Source organism: Pleurodeles waltl, chromosome 11 (assembly GCF_031143425.1).
Source record: "Pleurodeles waltl isolate 20211129_DDA chromosome 11, aPleWal1.hap1.20221129, whole genome shotgun sequence".
NCBI lineage: Eukaryota > Metazoa > Chordata > Amphibia > Caudata > Salamandridae > Pleurodeles > Pleurodeles waltl.
The window spans coordinates 802531804-802554374 of NC_090450.1; the positions used below are offsets into that span (position 1 = coordinate 802531804).

The following is a 22571-nucleotide window of genomic DNA, read 5'->3' on the forward strand; positions in this document are numbered from 1 at the left end:
CTATGTGGGGGCACCTTTGCTAGTGCAAGGGTGCCCTCACACTTAGTAACTTTGCACCTAACCTTCAGCAAGTGAAGGTTAGACATATAGGTGAAAAGTGCAGTGAAAATGGCTGTGAAATAACGTGTGTGTTATTTCACTCAGGCTGCAGTGGCAGTCCTGTGTAAAGGTTTGTCTGAGCTCCCTATGGGTGGCAAAAGAAATGCTGCAGCCCATAGGGATCTCTTGTAACCCCAATACCCTGGGTACCTAGGTACCATATACTAGGGAATTAGAAGGGTGTTCCAGTATGCCAATTGAAATTGGCAAAAGGGGTCACTAGCCTATAGTGACAAGTTTAAAGGCAGAGAGAGCATAAGCACTGAGGTTCTGATTATCAGAGCATCAGTGACACAGTTAGTCACTACACAGGTATACACATTCAGGCCACAAACTATGAGCACTGGGGTCCTGGCTAGCAGGATCCCAGTGAGACAGGCAAAAACAAACTGACATACATGTAAAAATGGGGGTAACATGCCAGGCAAGATGGTACTTTCCTACACTGGGGAGATGAGCCAACAGATATACTGGCTTCTGCCAAGAATCTTAGCACCTTTGATCTGAGTGCTGGTCACTGCCAGATCAAGTTAGCAGAGGATGCCAACCCAAGAATAGCATTCTCCACTCCTAGTGAGCACTATCACTTTACAGTGATGCCCTTTGGACTAAAGAATGCCCCTGCCACATTCCAGAGGTTGGTGCAAATTATCTAGACAATACAGCTATCTTTAGCTCCACCTGGGAGGATCACCTGGTCCACCTTGGGAATGTACTGGTGGCTCTGCAAAAAGCAGGCTTCACTGTCAAGGCATCAAAGTGCCAGACAGGGCAGGGAAAAGTGGTTTATCTGGGCACCTGGTAGGTGGAGGCCAGATCCAACCACTCCAGAGCAAAATCCAGACAATTCTGGATTGGACATCCCCTGCAACTCAGACCCAAAGTCAGAGCCTTCCTAACCCTGACAGAGTACTATAGGAGGTTCATTAAGAATTATGGCTCCATTGTAGCCCCCTTAAATGACCTCACATCTGAAAGGATGCCAAAGAAAATGCAATGGACAGCTAGCTGCCAAAAAGCTTTTGATGACCTCAAAAAGGCCATGTGCTCTGCTCCTATACTAAGAAGCCCTGATTTATCCAAGCAATTTATTGTACAGACAGATGCTACTGAGATAGGGATAGGGGTAGTACTATATCAACTGAATGATAAGGGTCAGGACCAACATATAGCTTTTATTAGCAGAAGGTTTATCTCCAGGGAAAAGTGTTGGTCAGCCACAGAGAGGGAAGCCTTTGCCGTGGTCTGGGCCTTGAAGAAGCTGAGGCCATACATGTTTGGCACTCACTTCCTTGTTGAAAGAGACCACAAGCCCCTCTTATGGCTCAAACAAATGAAAGGTGAGAATCCCAAACTGTTGAAGTGGTCCATATCCCTATAGGGAATGGACTATACAGTGGAACATAGACCTGGGAGTAACCACTCCAATGCAGATGGACTCTTCAGATATTTCCACTTACACAATGAAGACTCAAGTGGGCAAGGTTAGTCTTATTGTCCTTCGTTTATGTGGGGGGTATTGGGGTTTTTGCCTGCTATCAGTATGCTTGGACTGTTTTCACTGGGATCCTGCTAACCAGGACCCCAGTGATTGTGCTCTTTCTCCCTCTAGATTTGGTTACCTAGGACTTGGCACACCCTACAATTGTCATACTGGTGCCCGCCTTATAAGTTCTTAGTATAAGGTACTTAGGTACCCAGGGCATTGGGGCATCAGGGGTTCCCCATGGACTGCAGCATGTATTGTGCCACCCATATAAGCCTAAGTAAAATGCATCTGCAGGCCTGCCATTGCAGCCTGCGTGAAAAGGTGCATGCACCCTTTCACCACAGGTCACTGCACCAGATCACTGTAAGTCACACCTAGCCCAGAGGACAGGCTGCAGATTCCTCTGTTGGAGGGGATTCCTGCATAAGCAGAGGTGCCCCTACCAACTCCAGTTCCATGTCACTGGACTTTGTAAGAGGGGGGGGGGGGGGAGTGGGGGGTGGAAGCCATTTTTCCAGTGTACTGGACACATGTGTCCAGTACACAGTTCACCTGTGTCCAGCTACATAACGGTAACTCCGAACCTGGGCATTTGTCATATCAAACACGCCGGAATCATACCTCAATACTGTTGCCAGTATTGGCTGTATGATTCCATGCACTTTGGAGGCTCCTTAGAGAATCCACAGTATTGCTCCTACCAGTCTTCTGGGGTTTTGTGAGCAACCTGCGCTGCTGCCACCCCTCAGACAGGTTTCTGCCTTCCTGCTGCTTGACCAGCTCAAACAGGGGAAGGCATAACAAAAGATTTCCTGTGGGAGAGGAAGGCAACACCCTCTGCCTTGGAAATAGGTGTTACAAGGCTTGAGAGGGGTAACCTACCCAAGCCACCAGTTTTCTTTGAAGTGCACATTTGGAGCCTTCCTTGATTAAACTGGTTTGCACCAGTACAGGCACCCTTGGACCCTGCTTTGACACGTAACTGGACAAAGGAAAGGGGAGTGACCAGTCCCCTGTTCATCACCACCCAGAGCTCCTTCAGGGGACCACTTGATTCAGCCATCTTAAGTCCAAGACAAGCAAAGGCCCTTGGGAGCATCTGAGTAGCCAGGTTAGGCATGTGACGCAACAGCCCCCTCCTGATAGGTGGTCACCTTGCAGGTGACCAATCCCCCTTTTAGGGATATTTAGGAACTCCCTTGTGGGTGGGTTCTCAGATTCGATGTGCAAGACTCCAACAGGACTCCTCTGCATCATTTACTTCATCTTCTGGCTACTGAAAGTGCAACTGGACTCTTCAAGACCCAACAATCTGCAACTTCAGCGATGGCTCTGCTTTGCAACATTGTTTTTTCAGCTACTTCCAGCAACTGCAACATTTCCCCGGCTGTGCATCCTCTGAGGTCGGCAAGACTTCAGCCTGCACCAAGAAGTAAGAAGGAATCTCCCTTGGAGTGAAGGAGCCATTCCCCTGCATCTGCAGACACCAACTGCATCGATGACTGGCTGCGTGGATCTGCTCTCCTCCGGAACTGCGTAGAGCCTGCATCACAGGTGATGGTCTGGAGTGGTCCCCTTGGTCTTCTCTGCCAGTTTCCCAACTAGGGAGATGGTACGCCATTGCCTCTCCTTGCAGGTCAGTACCTCTATGCATGGCGACTCTTGCAGCTACCATGGCTTGTTTGCTTCTGCTCCAAGGGATCTTCAGGCTCCCTGTGGACCCCAGGCCCCCAGCACTTTCTGCCAAGCACAGTCTCCTCTCTGCTGATCCAGCAACGTGGGACTCCTCTTCATGTGTGCTGACTGAGCTTCACTGCGACTTACTGTGCCTGCTGCCAGTGGGTTGCCTGTGGGGGCTACAACAGCTTCTGTTGGCTCTCCTGACTGCTGAGGGTTACCTCGGACTCCCCTCTCTGGGTCGAGTCCCCTGGGCCTTGCTGGTACTCCTCAGCCTTGCAACTCTTCTTTTGCTTCTCTTGCATTTTCCAAGGCTTGTTGGTGGTTTTCCAACTCCACTTAACATCTGCAACCTGACGTGGGACACCATCTGCACTGCTCCAAGGACTCCTCTTAGGCCTCTGGGGTCCACAGCTGGTCTTCATCCCTTGTCGACCTGCTTCTGCATCCACAGAATGGTGGGTAGTAGCTCCTGCCCCCACTGGACACTCCACAGTGAACTGGACTCTGTCTCCTTCTTTTACAGGTCTTCTGCTGGAATCCACCTTTGGTTTCTTCGCGTCTGGTCCTGTACTTTCATAATCCTTTTTCTAAGTCCTCCTGTTAGACCTTGGGAAAACCAGGTTCTTACCTCTGCTCTCCTGGGCTCTGGGGGTCACTCAGGTACTAACCTCGTTAGATTACTAGTTCCTCCAGCTCCTCTCTAACAGCTCCACATCCTTGGGTGGGGGACTGTATCTCACATTCCATTTTTTTAGTATATGGTTTGGCCCTTCCCTAGGGCCCTCACTATTTTCACTAGGTACTGCCGATGCTTGTTGTTTCTATGCTATTTTCAAATTGCTAATGTGCATATAATTACTGTGTACTTACCTCCAGTTGGGGGGGAATTGCCTATAAGTATTCTAGTGTTGTGTTACTATAGTAAAGTACATTTATTTTTGTAACATTGTGTGGTTCTTTCATGTGTGATAAGTTGATGTGTGACTAGAGTGGCACTGCATAAACTTTGCATGTCTCCTAGGTAAGTCTTGGCTGCTCATCCACAGATACCGCTAGAGAGCCCTGGCTTCCTAGACACTGCTTATACTTTACTAATAGGGGGATACCTGGACCTGGTATAAGGTAATAACATTACAGGTGCTCACCACACACCAGGGCAGCTTCCAGCAAATGCTTATCTTGCAGACATCTGTTTATAACATGTAGTGCTGTAAATTCACATGCTGTGCATAACTCCTGCCATCTAGTGTTGGGCCCGGATGTGTGTAGGTTGTTTTTCTACAAAGAGGTCTTTCAAGTCACAAGGTTTCGGTGACTCCTCCTCTTGCTGGTAATGCACATGGGCCTCGACTCCATTGTTAGATTGTTTTCCCCCTATAAGGTGGGTGAGGCTGGAGTGAGATGCAAAGCGATGTATAGAGGAATGTTCATGCGAAAGAGGAAAGTGAAACAGAAAAATAACTGCAATAGCCACAGGTGTCCGGAGTAGGGTGGAGGCATGGGAATCTACAGCACTACATGACACAAACAAATGTCTACTGGGTAAGCAGTATTTTCCATTCAAGGCATGTGTGGCTGTAGATACACGTGCATAGACTGTAAAGCAGTTCTCAAAAAAATCAGTGGCTAACCTGTGGATATTGCAGTAGATTGAGAAAGTGTACAGAGTACTGCCTGGCCAGCTCTGGCCTGTTGGGGAGTTAGCACATCCACATAGTAGTGTTTTGTAAAGGTGTTATTTGGACCAGGTTGCTGCTTTGGATAGGTCATGGGTAGTCTTACGCGCTATTGCAATGCAGGAAGCAATCATGCCTAGGAGGTGTTTAACAGACTTCGCTGTGGCCTAGTGGTCTGGTTGAAAGTGCAAAAGTGGCATCTGAAAATAGTGTATTCTTGCCGTGTTGGGGTAATCCAGCTCGCCTTCTGAGCTGAGTATTGCTTCTAAACAAGGCTGAATTTGTTGGGGTAGGAAGTGGGATTTTGGGACACTAATGGTGAATCCCAAATTGTGTAGAAGTGGTATAGTGGTCTGAGTGTATTGGCTGCACAGTTGGAGTGGGGTGGAACTCTTGATGAGCCAGTCGTCCAGATAAGAGAAGACATGAACGTCCTGCCAAGACAGGTGTGCACCTACCATTGCGGGGCACTTTGTGAACACTTAGGAGCTGTAGTGAACCTAAAGGGGAGTACCTTGAACTGATAGTGTTAACCGCTGACCACAAACCTGAGGTAGAGCTGACGAGCTGGGTGTATTAATATGTGAAAGTATGCATTCTTGTGGTCGAGAGTGGTCATGAAGTCACCCTGCTGAAGAACAGGTATGACATCCTGAAGGGTGACTATTTGAAAATGTTCTGAATTTATGTATTTGTTGAGGGGTTTTAGGTCCAGAGTGGCCTGAGGGAGCCATCTTTTTTGGGAATTAGGAAGTACAGGGAGTACACTCCAGAGCCTTCTTGCTGAGGAGGCAGCAGTGGCCCACCCTTTGGGGATGAGGGGCAACGCCCCCTCATCTTTTGCCCCTCACGAAGAGAGTCTGTCAGGCTGAGCAAAGGTCAGCCAGACAAACACTCTTCATTTTCAGGTTGGGCAACCAGGAGCTAGACATGTGCTATTTGTGCAGGCTAGTGGCTGCCTGAGCTGAACTTTGCTGGGCTGAGGAGGACACCGCTCCTGTGGGAGTGACCTCCTCATCTCAACAAAGGTCCTCAAGGCCCTTCCCCTCAGTGACGACGGATAGTGCAACCCATTGACTCCGACCTGGGCGCTTCAGTTTTAAGCCCTGAAGGGCCCAGGGCAGAGTGTCAATCAGTGACACATTGTCACAGAGTAGGTTGAGGTCAGCAGTCTCTCTGAACCCATCATACTCTTTGACGAGGTTGGGGCTGCTGCCTTTCCACCCTGGCTGACCTAAGGTCAACCAATGAGTGAAGGAGCAGTCCCAACCCTCCTGGGACCTCCGAGGCTGAGCTGCAGGCAATTTTTCTTTCTTTTTTTTTTTTTTTTACATGAGTGTTTGGTGCGTGCATGTATATTTGAATATTTGGTAACAAGTGTTTGGTGAATGGATTTGTGTGTGTGCACATGTGGGTGAAGGAATGAGTGTGAGTTTGCATGTGTGTCTTGTCTGCCCCTGTCTCTCCTAAAATTACCAGCCGCCGCTGTGAGGTACTACTGGCTCGATGGTGCCTTTGTGAAGAAGCAATTGCATCTCTTCTTTGAGCAGTTGTATGTGGTCTGCTGAAAGTCTTTGTAGGAGGGGTTGTCTGGTGGGAGGTTTAGAAGTTATCTCTAGGCAGTAACCATGCTACATAATGTTCAGCACCCACTGGTTGGAGGTGATTGTCTGCCAAGTGGGGAAGAATCCTCACAAACAGCCCCTGACAGGTATTATGTGATCGAGGATAGGAGGGAAGGTCAGGGTTTGGTGACTGTGGCAGAGGTTGCTTTTGGAGACAGACCCTTATCTCTATCTCTGGAGTTATTACACCTATAGGTGCGCCTCTGAAGAAACCTTTACCTGTGGATGACAGGGCCTGTAGGCAATTGTATGCAATGGAGGCTTCAGGGGAAGTTTGTTGCCTGGGAGGGACTGCGGTGAAAGGAACCCCCATAATTGGGCGTTTGAATTGTGTCCACAGTCTTTGCTGCCTTAGTATCCTTTTTCATCTTTTCAAGGACGTGGTCCACCTGGGCCCGAAAAGATGCAGACTGTCAAAAAAGGGCCAACAAATTCTGCTGTATCTCTGGTTTGAAACCTGATATACGAAGGCATGCATGGTGTCCGAGACGGAGGCTTGAGTCCCCGAGCAGCAGTGTCAGCTACTTCAAGGGCACATCATATCATGGTATTGTAGATTAATTTCCCTTCAGAAACCAACTCCTGCGCTCTTTTACTGTGTTCTTCAGAGTGGTATTGAAGGAGTTCTTCCATTTAATCCCATGTGGCTCTGTCATATCTGCCCAAGAGACCTACAGAGTCAGCATTAGACCAACGGTTAGCAGACTGCTCCGCTACTCTCTTCCCCGCAGTGTTTAGTCTTTTACTTTATTTATTTGGTGGGGGCATCCATGGTTGCTTGTGAGTTGGCCCTCTTCCACGCTGTATGAACCACAAGAGAGTCAGGGGGAAGCTGACCTCAAATGTAAGGAGGATCTGAGGGATGTGCCTTATACTTTTTATCAACTCTGGTGCAATTACCTGAACATGGACAGGGTCCTAGAAAATGTCAGCTGTGTGATTTAATATACCTTCTAGTATGGGTAGGTATTGTGTTGTGTGTTGTACTGGAGGAGAAGGTGTCAAATAGAAAGCTCTCTTCTATTGGATTTGAATGGAGGGGAACTTTGTGGTAGGCTGCTGCTCTGGCGAGGAGTTTCTGATATGTGAAGGGTTCAGCTGGGTAGAGATCAGGATCGGTGTCTGCTGGGAGCTCAGCATCCTAAGTGCACCAGGGGTCTCGTTTTAGGGAGATGGGAGTGTGGTCTTCCCCCCCTATAAACCCAGTGTTTGGAAGTGGTGACCCCCTGTGGAGTGTAGGAAAAAAGGTCCTCAAGTGAGGGGAAGACTAGTCCTGCATGGTCTGTGTTGGTGAAGGAGAGGCAGGTAGCGGACTGGTGGCTATGTCTATCTTTTCCTTTGTTTAGGAGCTTGGCTTCTTGGAAAGAAAGCTACCTTTATGGTTGCTCTATGACAGTTCCAGGTGGGTGGGCAATGATGCAGCACGTGTCATGCTCACTGGAGACATATGGCAACCCTTACTCAATCTCCTCTTTGAGTTGATGGAGAAGTGGCTCGACCATTTCAGTGCCCACTGTGGTAGTCAACTTCAACAATGCTGTTTTTTGGTGCAGATGGTTTTGGCTCCGATGGTTTACTCAATACCCAGCTTGTTGCGGTTGGTGCTGAGCCCGTTGGAGTGTTTTTTCAGCACCAAGCCAGATCTGGGCATTGTGGCCAAAGTCGATGGTCGGTGCCGACTATGACCCGATGGTTTACAGCTGATGTTCCTGGGTGGCTGTACAGTTGTTTGTGGAGGCCTGCGAGATGTATCGCGAAGGGAAAGAGCCTGTACTCACAACCTATTGAGCTGCTGGAAGGTCCTCAATCTGCAGGTCAGAGCTGGCGCTGTCCTCTGGCGAGTACACCTCCTTGTCAGCTGCAGACGCTTTGGCATGGTGTTCTTGAAACGCTTTAATTTCTAAGAGGTCCACTGATCCTTTGCCATTCCTCTGTGACTTCTCCAAGCATCCAGCCCGATGGTCACAGAGGGTCTACTTTGATTGGATGGAGTGGCAAGAATCACAAGCAAGCTTGTTATGCTTGAGAGAAAGGCAAATATTACAGATCTGATGGGGGTCAGTCCGTGGACATTGTGAGCAGCACCAAGCACAGTACCTAAAAGACGGTCATTCCATTACCCTTGTTACATGGCATGGAACCAATTGGAAGTCCTGAGAAAAGGAGGCCCCAAGAGGGGCTGAAATCGGTCAGAGAATACCCTTGGGGCAGCCGCAGTCATCGAGCTGCAATGGAAGGAAAATGGGATACACGTTTGAAAGCAATACAGATGGTTAGGAGATACCAATGGGAACCAAAAAGAGTACAGACGACGGTTTCGGATCAGAGCACACGAGCGAAACCCAACGGCGGAAAGAAAACAATATAACAATGGAGTCGATACCATGATCATTACTAGCAAGAGGAAGAGTCACCGAAAGGCTTCAACAAAAAACAACCTGCATGCACCCAGGCCCAACACTAGATAGCAGGGGTATGCACAGCATGTGTATCTACTTGCACAAATAACTCGAACATGAAGTTACTGGAGTGCGAAAATGAGGTCTGGCTCTGAAAAGTATTTTCCGCACCATCTCATAGGGTGGAGATAAGGGAAACCTAGGTGGAGATGTGTAGTCTATGAGCACCTTTTAATCAACAATCGTCAGACCCAAGATTGGGTAGTGTCACAGGAACCAACAAAAAAAAAACAACGAACAAAAGGAGCATTTGCACCTTAGAAATACCCACAAATAGGCAGTTTTGAGCTGCAGAAAAATAAATTGATAAAGGGTAAGCAAAAACATGGAAATCTATAATTTTCCACTGCTTTACAATGGAAGTGCTACAATTTTTGCAAGTCCTTGAAGGAGTTATATTAGGTATGTGTAAAGCCACTATGTGTTTTGAGAATACCACAGAATGAGCAAATCTACAAGAAACAGATTTATTTCTATTTTAATAAATTGACCATAAGTTGTTAATAAAGCCTCCCTTTTTAGTTATTCAGTAAGTTGTAAGTCAGTCTGCCACTCCACACAGCTGTTTAATCGTAAGGGAAACTTGACTATACTCCTGTTTGTACAGAACACGAGCTGAAGGTCTGCTCAAGAACATGACATCTCTGGAAGGAACCTGAGCCTTTTCCCATCACCAGACCCACCTTCTGCATCTTGGTTCTTCCTGCTGTAGTTCATCCGGAATACAAAGGCATCCAAGATAAAAGCAACAATGATAGTCATCACCACCTTAGGGAGAGAGGAAAAAAAAAAAGAGGATGAGTAAATCCAATAAATCCAATAGTGGTGGGGGTTCAATGTGTAATTCAGAGAGAAAATAGGAAGGGCAGGCACCAATGAGGCGCGGTACAATTAGAGCTGGCAGAAAAGTCAAGTCAAGCTCCTCTCTTTCCATTCTGAGTGACTTCCCTGTCAAGATGCAACTTTATGCAGAATTCATGCCATGCTAAGCGTCTTCAAACGCTCCACATTTCCTCCACTTGCACTCTATGTCAAATGGATCAGTGGTTAACTGGCCATCACTTTTTTAGGCTCCAAAGTGAGAACCATGTTGGCTAATATGACCATGTCAATGTTAATTAGGGAGCCCCTGATTTTTGTGATCAGAGACTAGAGGCGGTCAGGTATCAGCTATATTTGAAACTGCACCATTTAATTATTTTAATGCATGCCTCTCAAAAAGCACACTAGTGGTTTCCACCTAAATTGACACCTTAATTACAGACGTCAAACAATGACATTTTTCAAACAAAATTGTGTATCATTAAAAAGGTCAGATCTTCAAAGCAAGGAACGCGCACAAACGCACACATTGAATTGTTCCATATAATTTACACAATATGGAATCTATCTTTGCAAGGCTTCGTTAAAACGGCCCTACTGTCAACTGCGCTTGTGTAAGCAGAGATTCGGATAGTCTTCACAATTTATCATTTGCACCAAGGACAGCATATTTTTTCTCATGTCAGCAAGTAGCAGTGTGGGACTTGCTCCCCATAGTTCCTCTTTTAGACTTGACAACAGTTCTCTTTCAAGGCTGAGGTTAGCAGATTGTCACTAGTGCCCAGAGACCTTGGGAAAAGGGGCAGTGCACTACAAAAGCGTAGCAAGTCACCCATCCCTGATCAGCACAAAATGCTGCTATCCAGACCAGTGAACACATCACACCACTTGTCATTCTCATCCATGGAAGGAACCAGATCACGTATTAACCTGGCTGAACTGCAGGAAGTACACACTAGTACTCCCTAAACAGCTTACGAAGTAAAATTAGGACTTTCTACATTTGCTGCACTATGCCAGAAAAGCATACATTTTCTACTCAAACCCCTTCAGCCCCTCAACCCTCAACCCCCAGCACCAGGGATGCAAACACTACTCGTCTGGATAGACCCGCGCTGAGATGTGCAAACAATGCACATCATAAAATGGCCGAACAACAATGCAGTAGGTCGCAGTTCATTCGAATATGACCCTATGTCACACCATCACAAATTGGCATTGTGACAAACCTACAAAACAGATGAGCAAACACCCTCCATCTAAATGTAGGATTACATCTGAGATAAAACATTCGACGTGTGTCCACAAACTGGTGCTACCACACAAGAGTAAGCACTGTCAGTACTTCTCTGCTACTATTTTAAGGGAGCAAATACTGCCAATTCTTACATTGTTCTACACAACTAACATCGCTCATCCCAAAATGGTTAAATTCAGGGCTGCAAAGACCATGTGAAATCTACCTTAGGAAATTCAAGTCAGAATGTTCAGTGATTGATTTATTCTAATATTATATGTTTGAATCTTTACTTTGGCTTTTCCCGGACCACAGAAAAAAGGGTTTCTATTCAGCATCTTTAACCACGTATTTATTCTTCTCGATGGGAAAACACACTTTAGAATGTATTTTGTCATCCCACTGCACATGCAAGGGAGTAGACAGCTGAAATCCAAATAACAAATGTCCCTTTTACATTGATGCGCATTACAGGTAATGTAATAGAACCAAAATACAGGCAAAGGAGAAAAGCCTGCCTGCAAGAGGTAAAGGTGGTAATGCTTGGAAGTGTAAAGCTTAATTGTCAACCTACTGTAGCCATGTTTATCTAAGCTTTATTAATGCATTAACTGGAAGCCCTTGCTTCTCAGTACGATAGGGGTAGTATTTGGCACCTAAAGCGTGATATTTTGAAAACTGATGCATGTGTAAATTGCAAGGAGCCTAACCTCACGTAGTGGTTTAATGCTATAGGATGAGGAGCCCCCGAGTCCACCAGGTCTAACAGATAGCCACTGGACTTGGACTTGGACTGAATGGGTGATCCCTGTTGGCTCGGGACCAATCCTGCACCACAGGGGCCTGCATTACACCCCTCGCTTCATAGTTAGATACTTTCTCTTGGTTCTAATTTTGCCATAAACTCATACAGACACCTGCCTACTAGACAGAATTAAAGTTATTACCACGTGATTTTATCTTTCATCCTCCAAGATGTGCTATAGTTGTGTGCTCTCCCTTGCATCAGGCAATTACTCTTTTGGTGGCTGACAAGCAAAACTCTGCACAGTTTTACTATGATCACAATTTTTTTTGTTCTTTTTTATTTGGAGTTTTCAACCTTGTATAGAAATTAAGAGCTACAACTTACATGTAAAATATTCCTAGAAAGGACAGTGCACAAGCGATATGAGTTAGGACCCCCAGCGTTGAGCATCAGAAATTTCCAATTAGAAAGCATGAGTTTGTTAGCAATAGAAAACATGCAATCTGTTTGCGATAGGTCCACTGAATAAAAAAAAATAAAAAAAAATCAGAACAGCATGTCTAACAAATGATGTGACAATGTCCAGATCTAACTGTTTCTGTTTACATTTCCAACATTTGTCTAATGGAATCAGACCTGGCTAGTTTAGCAGGTGGCCAAAAGACTTGGCGAAGCAAGTCAGGTTGCATTGGGTGAGTTAGGGATTTTGTTAACAAGTGTTTGTGTAGATATCAAGTCAGATACTTCTGAATAGAGGGAATCTATTAGAAGAACATAGTTTTTTGTTCTATTTGTCGAGTGGGATCTTGTTGTGTGCACTGATGATTTTGTAGATTTTCAATGCTACTCGTCCCGTTTTGCTGAGTTTGAGTAAACACAATTGGTCAAAGATTTACAAAATCAACCAAAATATGGAGTACAAAATTGGACAAAGGTAATGACACTCGGTGGCAATCTCCTGTCACAAATTATCATTACAGCTTCTCAGGGTAAGTGTGATTTATCTTTATCATTCCAAAGTGCTAACATGTTATCTGAAACCATTATTAAAGCATTGCCAAATTTGCTCAAGTCAAATGGAGTGGCATTGTCTCAGTTCAGTGCTAATGCAGATAAACAGGTCCTGGAATGCAGCACTGCCAAAGTTGCCATCTATCTACCCTTGTGCAAACCAAAAACATGAGCTTCGGTAAAGTCCTGCACAGAAGCCACCTGCAGTAATATTAAAGACTTTCATTTTTAATACCATCAGGGAAAGCTAAAAGGGGTTTAAAGGCAAACAGTTGCTTTGTTGTCTTTAGGTTTGCCCACTCCAGGCAGGCACGTTAACCTATGGACATTTGGACTGGAGAGTTTTACCTTGACTTTGGAGATACGAGGCACAGAGAAAGGCACTGGACAGGAAACGGATTGATCAGAGTAAAAATAAAACCATACTCAAAAGAAGTGTACTAGGACCCAAGTGTACATTGCCATACTGGAATACTGTAAAGTCTAAAAGGAACATTCACTAAGCATTCCTTCACCATGAAGCCTCGATCAGACTTTGACCGTTACCAAAAAGCAGAGAAAACAGTTACTCATTTTCTACTTTCTAGCCTCAGTTCTGCCCAGAAATCTGTAAATGCTCAGTGTGTGTGCCTTAACATTAACATAAATTAACAAGCTCTAAAAGCAGCAAGGCTTGGTTCTGAAATAATGAAAATGAATAACACATTAATGCTAAAAAAAAAAAACCATCTTTTTACGTATTTGACCAGGATAACTATTGATCGTCTGCTGGCCTTTCGCGTGTTGTAATTTCCCTGGCTGTAAAAAGTTAATAGAACTGAGACTACTGTGAGCCCTGGTTAGGGTATTCTTGTTTTCATGTGTTGGCCCCTTGTCCATGTTTATCAGCCTCAGTCTGATACCTTCTGACAGTGCTTGGAATCAGAAGATGTATAGCAGGCCTCGCTCACTTCTGTCAGACTGAGTACAACAGGATATTTAGCAATCCAACATCTTAGTGACTCAAGGACATCGCTCTTCTGATGCTTTTTTAATACATTAAACGCCTTGTGGAGCTGCTCCATGAACACAGTTTTTAAAAAATGTTTAGTGTCAATAAAGAATGAAAACCGTGTTGCATCTTCTTACCATAACTAGACTTAAAAAGCACACTGAAACTGCTACAGTCTGGGTGCAATGGAAGTCCATCATACTACCCATGACACTGGATTCTTAAAGAGAAGTAAATTTATGCTAAAGGACACCAACAGCAGCTCTCCTGGACATAGAAAAATTCAGAAATCAACACTTACCATAGTTACAATGTAGAAAGTCATGAAATAGAGGCGAGCCCAGTGAGAGGTCTGAAATGTCACGCCTTCCTACAAAAGCGAGAGAGAACATATTAGGGCTAGTATGCGGGAACTAAGTAACAGTTATCCGCATAATTTAAGCCTATCCCCAGATTAAGTATCCACAACCTCATATATTTACTCGCAACCTGTTAAGCCATGCATCCTAAAACAGGAGTTTCTGTTTTGACAATGGGTAGCTCTTATAACGATCTGAAATGAATAGATGTTACTCCATTTGCCTTACGTTGTTGCATTTTTAACTTATTAGCACGACTTTCATTCAATCCCAGCTCTTGGAAAAACTGACAAGGGACTTACACACTATCACTCACCATAATTATATACCAGTTATTCACCACTGTCAACTCAAAAAGCGTCACTAAAATTAGAAAAGAGGAAGAAAAATGATTATGTTAATTTTAGGTCATGCTGATGCTTTCAACAAAGTCAGCAATTTCATCATACAATTGGGCTGGAAAAAGCCGTCTTGCTATGCAATGCTGTGCTCTGTGTATTGATCATCAGAATGTACAAAGCAACAGTTTGAAATTTTAATTTGAAATACATCTAGTTTGCCAAGAGAAGGTATTGGTCATGCTGAACATTCTGGCAAAGTGGTAGTTAGAAAAGAAGTAAAAAAACAGTTTGCTGTTACTTTTCAACGTTTTTCAAACTTTAAATGTAAAATATATAGACAATTGTGTGCTAAATGTTGCTCAGTTAATGCACTTCTAATTTTATGATTTAAATTATTTGTCAAGATTCCTAAAAATCATTTCCGTTTCCCAGAGGAGCTTAGTATCTTTCATCTCTTTGGTTTGGGCTCTTCTTGGCATGATACCTTTGCCCCTTTGAGAGGCTTTGCTCCCTTTATTCAACCATGGGCTCTCTTCATATGTATCCTTTGCAGAAAACATTATACCCTTCTACTCCAAATGATAGCTCTGGTTGAGATAGCATAATCTTTCCTACTCCAGGTGGTGGTTCTTGTTGGGATAATGTTGAGTCCTCCTAGTGAGGCCTCACTCTTTCCTTCCCACCACAATTTTCTATCAGGCTCCTGCCAATCCATCTATGTGAAGAGTAAATCCTGACTCTTTCATTTAAGGTACTCTAGATGATATAGCATCTATCCTTCCTTGTGATGATTCACTTCCCTTCTTCACTGTTTATTCCCCTTTTGAAGCATGTCTGCCTTTCCCAGTGATGGTGCATACCTTCCCGTGCCACCCAGTGGGATCTTGTTAGGATCACCTAGACCATACCATGCAAGGCATCACTCTTTCTTTCTCACTCTCCACCCTCATTATGATACAATGAGTTTGTCCAGTCAGGCCTTGTTCATTTTGCGCTTTATAGGTTGTTTCTGGAACTTTTGCAACACCTCAATGGGTTTGCTTTTTCTTTTTTCATTAGAACTTCTCATAGGGATGTTGTCAGTATTTTTAAGCGAGGCCTCTAGACTTCTTTTTTCAAGGGCGTCCACATGATTAACATATCTGCTCATGTGATGCTTTACCATCTGTCCTTCCAGTACTCTTTTCAATCAATTCATTACAGTAAGTCATGAACCCTTCCTACTTCCCACTCTCTGATAATCAGTATCATCTTTATCCTTCCATGCAAGTCCAGCGTCAACATTAAAAGTGTAAAATCTCAATGGATGCATTATCCTCTAATAAATAGCAAATCCAATTTAAGGCTGGCCCCATTTTTATACTATCTTCAATTCAATTTTTTTTAGAGAATCCAGTTATGCCACAATAACATAATAACACTCTTATTTGGTAAACACCGTTCAAGTTCCGGGCAAAGAAAGCGGGGCTCTGTCGAACTTCCAAAAGCAATATTGTTCTCTAAGAAATTCTTTCCTTAGAAATTCTTATCTTAGAGCCAAATTAAGGTGCTGTTGTAAAACAGCTACGGTAAAGTAAGATGACAGAGGTCTTACCAAAGCTGTTGAGAATATTGTCGAAGTTGTTGAGGTAGTAGTAGCCCTCTTCCACTATGCTCTTGTTGCCAACAGTGTGGTTGATCCAGCGATATGAATCTGCTACTGTGCTTGTGCTACTCATGAAATAAAGTTGGAGAAAGTGAGGGGGGAAGAGAGGTGCAGACAAAGAGAGGGGATGTAGAAATAATGCAAAGGAAGGAGAGAAGAAAGGGGAGAAAGTGCCAGATAATACAGATAGAGAAAGTTCAAGAGGTGTGACAAGGAGAGAATGGAGAAAATAAAATAGGCAGAAATAGAGAATAGCAGAGAAGAGGGAATTGAGAGGAGGGAAATGAGTGGATTATAAGGAGGAAGATGTTAAGATAAAGGGGTGAAAGGGTAATAGTGTAGGAGAGAGAAAACAGGATAAGATTGGATGAAGCGATGGAGGAATGAGAGAGTAGTGCGGGTGAGTTGGGGAGAGAGAGAAAATGGCACAACATGCAGGGAAGAGAAGAAAGAAGAGATAGAGATAAAGCGAGAAAGTATTTGGTGAGAACAAACCACGTGAAAGTTAATTTATTACTCTAATCCCTTCCAGGGTCACCATGGCACACCTACACTCTAGACATTAACACAGTGCTGGTCATCGTGTATGGGTTGGCAGAATAGAGAGGAGACAATTTCTTATCTGGAAATATTCAGGTGTCATAGTATGCTTGGTTGTAGAAGAGTATATTTTGAGTTGTAAAAGGCAAGACACATCCACAACTGTAGACGATGTGGAAAATCCAATAAACTTAGGACTCACCAATCGGCATTGCAGGTTGGCAGTAGATATTTTTTAAAGAAGGCTGTTTAGTGAGAACCTGTCCTTACACACAGTTTATTTGCAGAGGAGCTCTTGCACATATTCATCACCAATAAAACTGAACAATACTGCTGCATGTCCATCGTCCTTTCATAGCACAGTACAAGGGACACAAAACAAGAGGAGGACAGGAGGTACTTACTTGCAGCAGTTGCGGTAGAGCACCCCAGAGAAGAACTCCATCCCAACAATTGAGAAGGAGTAGTAGAAGATCAAGAGAGTGAGTCCTAGGCTGTAAAAATGAAAATGGGAATCAATAAGTCCCTCACAACACTGATTTACATTCTAACATTACATGACATGGCAGGAAAGCCTACTGCAGGCAGTAATGTGCAAATCGAGAAAGAAAAGGGGACTGGGAGATTAACTGGTCCAGTGTACATACTCCCTTCTCCTAATGTATCAATCAACAGAGTACACTGTTCCACAAAAAGACAAGATGACACAAAAAAAAACATTAGGGGGGTCATTCCGGCCGGGGTCGGCGGGAGCACCGCCAACAGGCTGGCGGTGCTCCGCAGGGCATTCTGACCGCAGCGGTTTGGCCGCGGTCAGAACAGGAAAACCGGCGGTCTCCCGCCGGTTTTCCGCTGCCCTCAGGAATCCTCCATGGCGGCGCCGCCATGGGGATTCCGACACCCCATACCGCCATCCTGTAGGGGCCCCCGTAAGAGGGCCCCACAAAGAATTTCAGTGTCTGCTTAGCGGACACTGAAAGTCGCAACGGGTGCAACTGCACCCGTCGCACCTTCCCACTCCGCCGGCTCCATTCGGAGCCGGCTTCCTCGTGGGAAGGGGTTTCCCGCTGGGCTGGCAGGCGGCCTTCTGGCGGTCGCCCGCCAGCCCAGCAGGAAAGCCAGAATGGCCTCCGCGGTCTTACGACCGCGGAGCGGCCATATGGCGGTTCCCGCCAGGTGGGCAGCGACCGCCGCCCGCCGGCCTCAGAATGAGGCCCTAGGTGTCTCAGGTATGCGTAAATTCAGAAGCAAAGGCCCTCATGTATCATCATTGGGCTTGCTCCACGTCAGACTGGCACTGCAGTGTCTGACGGGACCTGCAGTGCCAGTCTGACATGGAGGAAGCCCAATGATGATACATGAGGGCCTTTGCTTCTGAATTTACGCATACCTGAGACACCTAAAGTTTTTTTGTGTCGTCTTGTCTTTTTCTGAAACAGTGTACTCTGTTGATTAAAACAGTAATGTGCAAGTATCACTATCCAGACCTCCCATTCTCAGATCTTCCTCTTATTTTACCCATAATCAGAATAGAGTACCTGGCCATTCTAGGGAGCAGCTCAAACATAGTGTCTAAGACATTTCTGTAGCGTTTCTTCAACTTGAAGAGTCTGCAAGAGAGAAAAGGAAAACAGACAGTTTACTTCAAACAGTGCAAACCTACTTGGTACCTCCTGGAACAAATCGGTGGTGACCAGGGTTGGGTATAGCTCATTGCCGGAAGCGGGAGCCCATCATGAATGGAATATTTTTTTAGTAGGCATTAGGTTTTGTGTTGTTTACAAAAATAACAATCCTTGTGTGTTCAACTTGTCCAGCTTTATATTTTTTCTTTCACAATTTTTTTTAGCTGTTTTCTCAGAGGTGTGCAGAATATTAACGTTCTGGAAGACAAACCATGAGGTCTCCATCACCGCAAATAACTGGAAAAAACTTCCTCTATACATCAGAACTGCTACTCCATCCCTCAACTTCTGTAAGAAGCCCTGGTTGTTCAACTAGGAGCAAAGCAGGCCCCACGCTCCTACTCCAGCACCAGGATACCCTCACAGGTGATAAGTTGTGCCATACAAATCCACCTAACATAACACCTGTGACAGGACTTGCCCTGTGGGCGCATGAGCTCTCATATGCGGGTGATTTTGTTTTCTAGAAGGGGCTGGGAACCTACCCATTGCTTCTATTCATGAGCTTCATTATCACACTCATTTGCTGTCTCCTAATTGGGCAGTGCAGGTTGGCCTCACTTCCTCTTCTTTCATATGCAGAATGGACCAAGTAGTTATTGCTTCATTTTGATTAGGGTGCTTGAGCTGCTGGCGTTGTGATTGAGGTATTATTGAGGTATAACTTGAGCACTTGTCCCATCCATCGTCTCCATCTTGTCAGTGTTGTTTCTTCCCTCCCACCCCATCACCCTCCCTTTCTCCATGTTGCTTCTCCCCTCACACCCCCTACCCTTCCATTGTCTGTCTTGCCTCATCCCTCCCACTCTCACGTTGTCTGTGTTGCCTCCTTCCTCCCTTCCGCCACTTCAGCTGCTATAAGAAAAAAAAAGAAAAAAAGAAAAGAAAAAAAACAGATGATGCAATCAGAGCTGGCTGGTTTTTATGGTCTGTGAGTATTACCAGGAGGTGGGCTTTGGCTCTGCCCATATATCAGGAGCCAAGAGTACATGTTTTTGATCGGGCAGAAGTTGCGTGCTTCCATAAAAAGTGCTTGCCCTCCACATAGTCAGAGTCAGACACAGGACACCCGAATGCTATTAAAGTGTCTTAGATAACAAGATAATTTATGTTGTATTTTTCTGGCAGCTTCACAGATGGGAGGAAGGAAGTTATTGGCCTATATGGATTTTTAAGTCTGGCTTGGCAGTGCAACTGTCACGTGATGTTTTAACCTACATCAATGTTATTCTACAGTTTTTGGCTTCCACTCCTATGTTATCTACTTGTAATACTTCACATTACCATGCAACATTCTTTTAAATCCGGACGTGGCCAAGGTGGCGGATGGATAGGACGTGCCTCCAGGTCTTTCTGTCACCACCACTGTCTGGCCTGGCTAAACCATTGTGATTTTTACTAGTGGTGTCAGTGAAGCTTCTGTCCCCACTGAAGACCATGGGGACCTTCTAAGATTATGAGTAGCGAGTCTTGCTCACACTTTGTGTGCCCCAACAAGTAGCGCAGACTGCGTGCGCTGGGCTGCGAGTGAAGAAACGGCGGCAGCTGCAGGGAAATGAACTGAGCTGCAATCTGAGAGCATTGCTTGCCCTGACCGGCTAAATGCCAGTAATCTTTTCTGGCAGTGTCAGCGAAGCTCCTGTCCCCATTGGAGACCATGGGGACCTGACAAGATTGCGAGTACCGAGCCCCACTCCCAAGTACTGTGCTGTGACGAGTAGCGCGGAGTGCATGCGCTGGGCCGCAAGAGAAGAAATGGCAGCGACCCAAGGCATTGAACTAAGCTGTGATCTGGGAGCTGCGCTTGCCCTCACCTTTACCCTGATGTGGTGTGCTGCTCCCTACCAACGGCGGGCGGTTTTCCAATGATCAGAGCAAGCAGCGATGAGAATCCCCACATGCCATATGAAGGGCAAGTGTCCCGCTGGGAATGTCCCCATCGACTCCAAGGATTTCCGCAGAGCGATTCAGAGGCCCCAGGCCAGAGGCCAAGAACCATTCCACGCCTGAGAGCCCCCTGTGTAGGGCGCCCAAGGCAATTGCGCGGACATTCTCTGGATGTCCTGTGGAACACAAGGCTTGCCCCTCACCACTGTCTGCAGTGAGTTCTGTGGCCCATCGGAGATGTGAATAACATGGCCTGCAGAGACTAAAGCTATACACCTGGAAGGTGGACACTTGAACTGTGCTGGTAAACTCACAGGGTATGCCTCCGAGAGCTGGGACCTATTTCACGCACCTATAGTGCCCTGCAACAGACCTACCTGGGGTTCCACTTCTTCGTTCCTTCTCTTCGGCCATATTATCTGGGGGTAGTGGTCCACCAGTCCCTTAGATACTTAATCTTGGGGACAGCAGTGAGCGAAGTAACCATCGTCATTGGCAGTGCTGGTGGGCCCCACTGCACTATAATTCGCTCTATACACCGCCTCCCTCAGCACCGTGGGTACACCTACTCTTTGCACCCACTCGAAGAGGGGGCTGCTCCAGAGGTCAGATGGGGAAACCAACAGGCGTTCCCTGAGACTGGCCTGCTATGACACCTGCTAGAAGAATCCAGTAAATCACATTACTCCAGCGGTTTCCCACAGACCGAGCTGCACTGGTTGACTGTGTGCTGGTGGGGGTTGGAGGGAGCGGTGACACCCTGTGGGGCGGTGCCCTGCCAGCCAGGAGTGGCCGCCACTGATGGGGTGTCCTGCAGAGGGCCCGCTGGCCTGCTCCAGGATTCTATTGCTGAACTATTCAACACCGCCGCTAACTGCCTCACCGGTGCCATAGGTACACCTAGAGTTCACGCCTACTTGAAGACTGGAGGACTCCAGAGGTCAGATGGGGAAACCAACAGGTGCTCCATGAGATTGGCCCGCTGTGACACCTGCTTGGAAGCCTTCAGTACATCACATTACTCCAGCGGCTTGCCCTGGGATTCTCTACCCACAAACCAAGCTGCTTTGGTGTTGGTGGGCTGCATGCTGGTAGGGGTGCGGCGACACCCCGTGGGGTGGTCTTCTGCTGGCTGGGATTGGAGAACTACACAAAGATGAGGCGATAAGCTGAAGGGGACGCCTGGTGAGAAAGCCACCACAGATGACAGTGTCTTGGAGCAGCCCTGGAGAGACCTGCTGCTCTGCCTTGGGACCCTACTAATGAGCGCAGCACAGCTTCGTTGTAATCCTTAGCCATCCCTCAGCAAAGCTCTTTCATAACCAAGGTCAACACGGCTCAAGGACATGTTGACGAAGGCCACAGGGGACCCCGCCGAGGATTGTCAGACACACCCCACTACGGACTCTCTACCTGACAGTGAAGAAGCAGAGGGGCCGGTGACCTGCTCATTCTTGGAGGCACTGTTTGCTTCTCTTCGAAACAACCTCCAAACAGTCAAAAAGGACTTATCCAGCAATCTTAAGGAGGTCCGTCGCAACCTTAACGATGTTGGTGACAAACTCCCCTCTTTGGAAGACAACAAAACCAGTTGCAAAAAAGAAATCGAGCAGTTCCAACAGGAGGCCCTTTGGCTCAGAGACCAACAGGTTGCTCTACAGGCCAAGGCCAAGGACTTAGGAAATAGGTGAAGGTGCAACAATATACACATGAAAGGAGTGCAGACTAACATGGAGAGCGCAGACCTGAGAGGTTGACATGGCTTTAGCGCGCAGGAAGAAAGACCGCTCCCTCAAGTTGACGAAGGCCCCAGGGGAGACCGCCGATGATCGTCAGACACACCCCACTACGGACTCTACCTGATAGTGAAGAAGCAGAGGGGCTGGTGACCTGCTCGTTCTTGGAGGCACGGTTTCCCTCTCTTCGAGACGACCTCCAAACAGTCAAAAAAGACTTATCCAGTGATTTCAAAGAGGTCCATCGTGACCTTAACGAACAAGGTGACAAAGTCTAATCGTTGGAAGGACATGAAACCAGTTGTGACAAGAAAATTGAGCAGCTGCAACTGGAGGTCCTTTGGCTCCAAGGCCAACAGATTGCTCTACAGGCCCAGGCAGAGGACTTAGAAAATAGGTCAAGAAGCAACAATATAAACATAAAAGAAGTGTGACTAACCCGGAAGGCGAAGACCTGAGAGGATTTGTCCCGGATCTATTCTGGAAAATTCTGGAATCCCCACAGACATGGAGATACTACTAGATCATGTTCATAGAATGG

At 46.1% G+C, this 22571-nt stretch overlaps 1 protein-coding gene across 1 annotated transcript in view; it reads right to left on the minus strand.

The window, feature by feature from the left end:
* The window catches only part of TPCN1 (two pore segment channel 1), a 297893-nt gene that overhangs the window by 41745 nt on the left and 233577 nt on the right, over window positions 1-22571 (minus strand). The window contains exons 20-25 of the mRNA XM_069214538.1: window positions 18261-18332; window positions 17127-17216; window positions 16132-16247; window positions 14513-14559; window positions 14139-14207; window positions 9712-9796 (exon numbers count right to left, since the gene is read on the minus strand). Of these exons, the coding sequence (XP_069070639.1) occupies window positions 9712-9796; window positions 14139-14207; window positions 14513-14559; window positions 16132-16247; window positions 17127-17216; window positions 18261-18332 (479 nt within the window). The remainder of the gene's footprint in view (window positions 1-9711; window positions 9797-14138; window positions 14208-14512; window positions 14560-16131; window positions 16248-17126; window positions 17217-18260; window positions 18333-22571) is intronic.